At 46.7% G+C, this 9,090-nt stretch overlaps 1 protein-coding gene across 1 annotated transcript; it reads right to left on the reverse strand.

Annotated features, from left to right (window-relative positions):
* Window positions 1-5,737: 5,737 nt before the first annotated feature.
* On the reverse strand, window positions 5,738-6,877 carry LOC125541572. The gene has a single exon (XM_048704944.1). It carries the CDS (start codon window positions 6,734-6,736, stop codon window positions 6,158-6,160), a length of 579 nt encoding a protein of 192 aa, XP_048560901.1. The 5' UTR covers window positions 6,737-6,877; the 3' UTR covers window positions 5,738-6,157.
* Between the last annotated feature and the right edge of the window lie 2,213 nt (window positions 6,878-9,090).

Raw genomic sequence — 9,090 nt, forward strand, 5'->3', positions numbered from 1 at the left:
CGTCTCCTCCTTCTTGATCCAGCAAGGGGGAAGGAGAGGTTGACGAAGATCCAGCAGCACGACGGCGTGGTGGTGGATGCAGGGCGTCATAGTAGCAGGGCTTCGCCTATACTACGAGAGAGAGACGTAACGGGAGATGACGACAAAAGCAAGGACGACGATGGCCTCCAGGATGACTCACTTCACGACAATGATCCGCGCTTTACCCAGTCATAGTGGGATGGGCTCTCACCTGAAGATCAGGACCTGCTTAAGGAAAGTGCCTCGGCTGCTGGGGGTGCCAAAGACCCGCTGCCTGCTTCTGGTGGGGGAGCCGCGGCATCTGGTGGTGTGAAGGGCACACCATTCTCTACGGTGTGCTCTAATCTGCCTGCGTGCCCCGCCTCTCCCTTGCTCTCGGGTATCGAGGATCTGCCCCCGGCCGGCCCCCTGGCCACGAAGAAGAAGAAGAAGAAGGCGTCCGTCAAAAAGTTCTCCGCTCGGAGCAGGGCGTCTGGTGACTCCAAGCAGTCTGCGGCTGGGCTGTGCTGCAGGCTGGACGCTGACTTGGGTGCGGCCTCAGGGCCGTCTTTTGCCGCGGCGTCCGCCATTCGTGCTCGTCCGGCGTCGTTGTGCTCGCCTGCCTCCACTGCCCGCAAGAGTGGCCGCGTCTCCAACAGCGGCAAGCGTGTTGCTGATCGAGCGGCGTAGCGCGCTGCGGCCAGGGATCTGCCCCCTTTAGGTTCGCCCCCGTGCTCCCCTTCTCCTTGCCCTCATTTTCTTTCCCGTGTGCGTTTAGTGCTCCCTTATCGGTCCAATGATCATATTTTACGTATTTTAGAGGACGTAGGCATTACTTGTGATCCTAGTTTCGGTGCTCCTTCTTCATTGCTAGATATTATTTGGGCTAATGAAATTGCTCAGGCAGACATCGCCAAAGCCAAGGAGGCTGTGTTGGGCCCTGTTGCCCCACTGGTTGTGGCCGGTGGGGGTGTGGAGGAACCTGATAGGGTTCAGGTTTCTTCGGTTGTGCCTAAACATGGAGCTGGCAAACGATCTAAATCATGCGTGGCTCCAAGCAGGTCAAGTCTTCGTATTAAAAACCTATCTCATAGATGAAGGCCTTATTTTGGAACATTAGGGTTTTCGGCGCTAGGGGGTGCCGGGATCAGCTCAAAGACTTGGTTCACTCTGAGAATATTGATATCATTGGGCTTGTTGAAACTCTGAAATCTTCCTTCTCCCCAAATGAGTTATCCGCTACCACCGATCCAACAGAGAACTGTAACTGAGCCCCGCTGCCACCGATGATCGTGTGGGACTCTCCCGGTGGCTTCGTACGGCGGCGGCAGGGGACGAAATCGGAGATGAGAAGGCGCTGGGAGGACAAACGGAACGCCACCCGTGTCGTCTGTCCGGACGACGCAGGGCAGTTAGTATATGCATGGATTGATCTGTTCAATTGTTCATCGTTACCCTGGTCATGAGTCACGGGGACGAGGAACACATGCACAATGGCTGTTCAAAGTCTTTGCAGTCTGAAGATGTACTACAAGATCAATTCACGATAGTTAAAAGAAGAATGCAGTTCCCTCAAATAAAAAAAAGTAGTCCAGAAAAAGGGAAGATGACAGGGCGGGTGTGAAGTAGCAATGGAACCGTTGAAGATATGGGCGGACGGACGCTGTTAGAGCAATTACAACATCAGGCTTATAGCCCGCTTGCATGGCTATTTTGTTTATATGAAGGAGAGAGACATGAAAAGAAAAGAAAAATGACTCTCATGCAAGAGCCTAGTTATATGTGAATCCTAGGCCGATACAATAAACATGAGAAAGAAATAGAGAAAAGAGAAGAAAATCGGAAATACAGAGCTAAACATGGATGCGCGTGCACCCACGTGAATAATAAATTCATAAAATAATACTAGAAAAAATAAAAAAATTCTTTAGGATATGAACCTTAGTCGATCGTTCTACTCACGTATGAAGTTTCATGATGTATTGATACCCATGTTATTCTTAGTGAAGAAAATACAAATGCGACCATACTATTCATTAAACAGTGTTTTCTAACATAACTTCAATTTTGTTATTTTTTGTCCAGATTATCACGAATGTGATTTCTTCGTGAAACTTCATATGCAGTATACCAGTTGACTATGTATATCAAAAAAATAAATTCAGATTTTTTTCTAGCATTTTTCTAACTTTACTATTCATAAAATGTGTGCACACACCCATGTTCGTCAAATCCGTGTCAAAAACAGTACTTTTATAACTAACCTTATTATATAAGGAACTATAAATAATAATTATATATGACATGACAACATTACATAGCCAGTTGACTATACTATTAACCATGCTCTTAATCCTTAAAAAAACGATGCTCTTAATGTCACCATAGCTGGTGCACAGTCTGAGTAAGTACTACAGTAGTGCGAGCGATCTGCACGAGTGAGACGGGACAGCGACACCATGCCTGCGTTGACCTTGAGACATACGCCACACACTTTTTTTGCCTCAAAAAAGTTCCTAGTACGTCCGTCCACACAAGTAAGAGCGACCTGCGAGTCCACAGGAGCCGTCGCGCCTACGTTACGGTACCGCTCCCGTGTGAAGCTGTTGAGCACGAAAAGGAAAGGAGGAAGGTGTGTACGTAGCGTCGCTTTCTCTGTAGCTGCGTGCATGCTGCCGTGACCGTGTGATATGACTTCCTCGCTGATGCTGACGCCCATGACCCCTCAATCTAGCTTAAGAGGAACTCTCCTGTTTCCAGCCAGTCAGGTAGAGAAAGCTAAAAGCAAATAGTATTATCATGTGAGCACGGGCACATTGAGCCTTTTTTAAGCTAAAAACATGATTTTTATGGCCTGAATTTGAATTTTTTTGGGGCATGCATGTATAGCAGTGTAGTACATCGGGCTAAATCTTCATCAATATACATGCTTGCATGTGAGAGATAAAAAAACAAATACATTCAAAAAATAGGCTTGTTTTCGTTGATTTTGGGGCCGAAACTTTGTCTTTTTTTGTGCGTCGTATAATATAACGTATTAGTGAAATGAAGTTCACAAGTACTTATACCACATGCATGTGTATTCATGCCAAAATCTAAAAATATCAGATCTTTCAACCATCATTTTAGGGGTTCAAACAAACATTCTCCAACGCACCCGTGCTCCTCCGAAAGTCCGCTTTAGAGCTAAGAGGCTCTTTTTTTTTAATGTTAGCAGTTGCTCTGCCAAATTCATTGATCAGTAGGGGAAAACAAAATACAGGGAAGACCTAAGAGGCGGGTCAGCGCCAAACCCAAGCGCAGGGTCTGAAACGAAAGGAGAGAAAGAGAAAAACAGCAAAAACAAAAAACCCGAAGACGAAGAAAAATCAGCCTGGGTCAAAAGGTATTCCAGCACCCGCCAGGTTCCACATCTTGATCTCATCCCTGATGTACCCAGTGAAGCTGCTCAGGCCACAGGCTTCTTGTTGAAAATTTCGCCTATTTCGTTCAAGCCAAATCTCCCAAGCGGTCAGATGAATAAGTGAAATCAATCCCTTCTTCTTGTCCTTTGGGGTTTGCAAGTGGCAGCACTCTATCCAGCTCAAGAGGTGAGTTGTTTGAGTCCACGAATGTGGCTGCAGCGCCGGCATACAGGCCAAGGAGCCGATCGAGTCCCAAACGGAACGCGACCACGGGCAATCGATGATGAGATGCATCGGTGTTTCCAGATTTCTCTCACACAGCGGGCAGAAGTAATTGTTCTCCCATCCGCGCCGCAGAAGCGTGTACGCCGTTAGCAGCTTCCCAAGCGCTGCAGTCCAAATAAAGAAGCGGCATTTGCCTGGCGCCCAAGCTGACCAAATTAGTCTGTATCCCTGCATGTGTACTGAACCTTCAAATTGCAAATGGTAGGCTGACTTGGCGCTATATTCCCGATCATCCGTGAACCTCCACGCAATGGTGTCAGGTTGATCATTGTTCAGAATGATCTCATCCAGTAGTTCGGCCAGAGAAGAGAGTTCAGTGAGCATACTATTCGAAAGCCCTGACGCCAAGTTGGTCAGCCAAGTCTCATTCTGTATTGCATAGCTAGCGCATTTAGTGGCTATGACACTGCGGCCGGGTACAAGCCTTTGCAGGTGCTCTTTTTTTTACTCGTCTTGCCTCTTCTAATTTATACTCCGATGGTTTGATTCAAGATAAACTCCCCGTGAAAATGATGCACATCGATGTTATGATTTCATTTTGTGATTAGCTCTTATTTGTATTGAAGGTAAATCTTTAATTTTGTGTTTATGTTGAAGCTCTTTTAGATGAATTTTGTCAAATTTGTCACACACGGTCGACCGTTTTAATTTTACTTTGAGGAGTAGCTTCATCTCACCATTTTACGTGTACATAGCTTGGTATGAAAATACATACCGCTCATTTACCTACATGAGACAACAATCTTGACCAACACGGAAGGTACTCACATGGTCATAAAAAAGGCATTATATTTTGTCAGAAGTCAAATAGTGCCTTTTTATGACTTTTATGAACCATCTTCATTATTTGAGAACAACAAATTCAAATTCACTCTAATCAAATTCTTAATAGATAACATAGAGAACTATTTATAACATAGAAAGGATGAAAGCTATTGTCCATTTTAGTTTTGTTAGAATGAATTTACGGTTATGGGTGACTTCGAGAATTCCAGGCACACACACCACAAGCAATTTAGTCTTATGGTTCTTCATCATCTGCGGTGACAGCTCTTGACCATCGTGCGGGCGAGTTCGAGCTCAAATGAGCTGGAGGCGCAACCGGAGGTGACAACCTAGGTAGGAGGCATGGACACAATTGTCGAAGCTGAGCTTTGTGACGAATGTCGTGGCGCATTGCGGATGCAACGGAGCGTGAGAGCGCAGAAATGGAGATGCAATGCTTCCCAGAAGCAGCCATGGTGCGGTGGCGTCCACACCTCCTGGCGGCACATCGGCTCGCGCTCGTCCTTCCTCTCCTCCCCATGGGTTGATTCCATCACAAAGAATCTAACCATCTAAGATATGCTTAGTTCACAGAAAACTTCCTACTCGTTGTTGTTGATGTTTGGAATACTCTTATCTTTTTTTGAGAGAGAGGGTATTTGGTATGAACAACACTATACGTACGACAGTTTTGTCGTATATATACATGTTGTATGGGGTATGGGGAAAGAACGTTACAGTAAGAACGTCCGAACTTGTAGGCAGGCCAATTAAGTGGAGCAGTCATGCCAGCAGCAAGTGCATGGCCTGTTCGCCGCAGCCTACACGTCGCCGCACGGCGATCTGCACAAGTAGGCACAGCATGGGGCCAAGTTGACCTTGAAACGCGCACCACAAACTTTGCCCTCCATGTCAAAACAAATTTTTTTTTGCCCTTATTACAAATTCAACGACGCGTCACAGTAAGTATACATGAGCCGTCGGCCGTCGCGGGTTTAATCTACACGGCCGTCCGGCAGAGGATGCGGCAGTCTGCGCAGCAACGTGGAATAGTTCAGATCGAACACAGAAACACATCGGCGCGCGGAGTAGTCCCAGTTGTCTTTTTCGAGCCTCATTTTAACTAAAAGCGCCGTGTGTACATGAAGCCCTTAATCATAGAAATGGCAAATGTTTAGTACTACTAGTTTGCTTTAAAAATGTAGTACTAATTTAATTGCAAGTTTCGAACGTCCCAGAACAACAAACGGATCAAAACAGAGCAATACACAAGCAAGCGCACGTTTAGGCAAAAGTTGAGTACTCTAGTTTATGTTCACTGTTTATATTTGCCTCCATACTTCGTTCTCAGAGCGCCTGCTCAACTAACGCGATCAAAATTTTGCTCCTACGAAATATACACATGCTAAATCTCTGAACCGACTTCCCGCAAAACAAAACAAAAAACTCTGCGCCGACGTTATGCCATCTTCATCTTCCGCGCCAAGCCACTGAAGCCAGCAGCCTCCGTCCGATATGGATCATACGGCCTTCCGCTTTGTCGTCCGCTGATGCCGTCCCGCCAGGCTGGCGACATCAATTCCCACCTTCCTTGCTCTCTTCCCGCTGGTTCCAGAATTGCCGGAGCTTCTCCAGAATCGAGTTCGCCCCCGGATTTTTGTTGTAGCCACGACCGATGGGTCGATCCATCCGCCAAGGCCGGTTTACTCGCATTCAGGAATGGCGGTCAGATCCGGGGCGAACCTCGGCTGCATTCTCCCGGCGCTCTTTACGCGCGCCACCGGGCGCCTCTTGACTACCAGCGCCGGCACGGTCTTGTAGGCAAGAGTCTCGTCCACCTCCGGCGGCGGGGCGAACACGAGCGGAGAGACAGAGCCGGCGCGTCTCCTCCGTCCGCCGCTGCCGGAGGCGTTGGTGTTGGCCTTGCTGACGAGCGCCGCGGACGCCCTGACGGCGAGTGCGGCCACGTCCTCGCGGCGGAGCCCGTTCCTCTTAACCTCGGCGGGGAGCACGAAGTAGATCTGGCCCGGGCGGAGTTCCTCGCCCCCGCCCACGGCCGCCACGGGACCCTCGAACCCCATCGCGTCGGCGTCGCACAGGAACCACCCGGCGGAGCCGTCTCCTGCCTCCACGGAGTCCTGGAGGGCTTGCGCCGCCGTCGCAGGGCGCGGGTACTCGCGCAGCTCCCCCGTTGGCAGCAGCACCATCGCCGTCGAGGCGGCCAGCCCCTCCGAGCGCACCGCCGCCACCGTCGCCCCGCCGCTAGACATGCAGAGCCCCATTGCCGCGACGTGTTAGTGTATATTTGAGGGAAGAGCTGGTGCCGTCGTGAACCGTATGTATGATATGAAATTGTTGTCGTTGCTGCTGGAGTATGTGAGAGGAGGAATGCTATTGCTGAGACTGAGATGGCGATGGAGTTGGGTTTGGGTTGGGGGGAGTGGGGGCGCTGGTTATATAGGAGGAGGCGAGGAGGGAGAAGGGGTGGGTTTGTCGCGCAGCTTGGGGAAGAAGGAGCGCGACAGGCTGGCGTTTGGCTGGGGCCAGCGTGCGTGGTTGGGCTCGGGATATTTTGTTTTTTCTCGATTAGTATGTACTATTATTTTTAGATTTTGTTTTTACTGCGGCTATCTGGTGTGGTGTGGGAGGAGTAGCGTGCACGTACGTGGTGAATATATACGCCTACCTACGTACTGACCCGGCAGACGGCGGCAAGAAACCTGGAGTACTACTCCTGCATACAGTATGTCGTGAAACCGCGGTAGTTACTCATAGCTGAATGCACAGCTCGTGCTCAAAGACTCACGCGCTTCATGTGCCCATATTACTGTAAATTATTGGTAACCTGAGCACGCACTGCAGCACAAAGACGAAATCACGGTCCTGTTGGAGCAGCACTGAAATCAGATCCACCAAATCACACTGTCAATTATTTATAGTTTTTTTTTGCGGGTAACAATTATTTATAGTTGTATATATAGGGTGTTATTATAAAACCATGTGTCACAGCAATTTGTCGTATGCCGCTACAATCAGAATACTACAAACATCTTACTCATGTAACTCAAGACATCTTAATCGGCAAATAAGCTGCAAAACCACACAAGCTTGCTTCTCAGCTAGGCAAACTTACCATGCAAGTTTCTTCCTCACCAAGAAATCTTGGCATCTTGCACACCAAGTTCAATAAGCGAAGTAAGCTTACTTGTTTTTGCCCTGGTCCTTGTAAGAGTTTTAGTGAGACATGGCCTTTAATTGTTGAGGCTTTTATTTTGCCATAAAGACTACATCAAACCCTCTAATTAAGGACGCTAATACCCAGTCCCCAGTGAACGTTAGCTGACACGCATGACCTCTGCGAACCTGCCAGATGGCAGAAAAAAACATGACAGTTGTTTATTTTTGGTGCAATTTTCATCAATAATTGTCATTCTTTGGTCATCTGGATCGCCAGGCTCTCTGGGTGTTCGCTAGGAGTGAGGCTCGAGAGGAGGGGGGCGGGATCTCTCCCGGCGAACGTTCGCCAGATATCATTGCCACTAATTAATTCATCGTGGCATAAAAAGGTAAATAGTAATGCACATTATTGTCTCTTTCCTAAATAGATTGTGGAACATTTTATTCATGAAATCAAGGGGATCACATCGATTAAATCAACATATTTTGGATATGAAACATACGAATATATAAGGAGCTTTGACTTCCCATATTATTTCACCAGAGAAATGCAAGGATCTGACATATTTAAAAAGGCAATGACATCAGCAAATCAAATCAAATATGTTTGGATCGATGGATGAAACAAATTATTTGTGTCTTCAAAGATACCTTTTAGGTGGAACAAACTATTGTCACTGGATTCTGGAGCTTTGTTTTTAAAACAGCTCAATCTGATTCGAAACCAAATGCAATAATTCAAAATTGTATGCGGCATTTCCATTTTCTAAAAAAATTATCAACCTTGCATACACCATGGTGCGTATATGCAAGTTTAAGCACATACTTTTTCACTTAATGCTTGATAAGGTAACCGTCCATGAAAAAAACACATATTGTTAATGGGAGTCGTTCCAAAAAACAAAACTATATTGTCTATTTAGTACTTTAATACCTCTCACAAGGTAAGACATCACTATGGCCCTTGGATGAAACAATACGAAGGGCTTAAATCTAGCAACCTTGTGAAGCAAAATTGATGGCTATAGCCTTCCATGGGGGAGTTTTGGAATACATGGTGCTTGTTTTTAAGTTGCTCACCACATGGGCCATACGATTTGAAATGCCTAGTGTTGTGGGAATAACTAATCATATTTGGCTGTATGTGGTGAATAACATGCTTTGAACTAGTAGGCATAATCCATGTGGAAAATTTACTAAGATGCTCGTCTTTAGTGAAGTAACCAACAACTTGCAACTTGTCGATATAACTTGAAAGGAAGAAAAATCACTTGGTGTAATATGCAGAAATCCCATATCCAGGAGAAACCGGACATGTTTTTTACTTCTCCTACTTTCGTTAACTACTCTAACGCAATGGTCTTCCCGTTGTTTTTTTTTGCGAAAAAACTTCTGATATATTCATCTTCAATCATGGCAGTACAACGAACACCAGAAATAATAAAATTACATCTAGATC

This window comes from Triticum urartu, chromosome 2, assembly GCF_003073215.2.
Source record: "Triticum urartu cultivar G1812 chromosome 2, Tu2.1, whole genome shotgun sequence".
NCBI lineage: Eukaryota > Viridiplantae > Streptophyta > Magnoliopsida > Poales > Poaceae > Triticum > Triticum urartu.

Bases quoted from the DNA above. Each gene is read 5' to 3' on its own strand.
- LOC125541572 (XM_048704944.1), bottom strand. From the start codon at position 6,736: ATGGGGCTCTGCATGTCTAGCGGCGGGGCGACGGTGGCGGCGGTGCGC.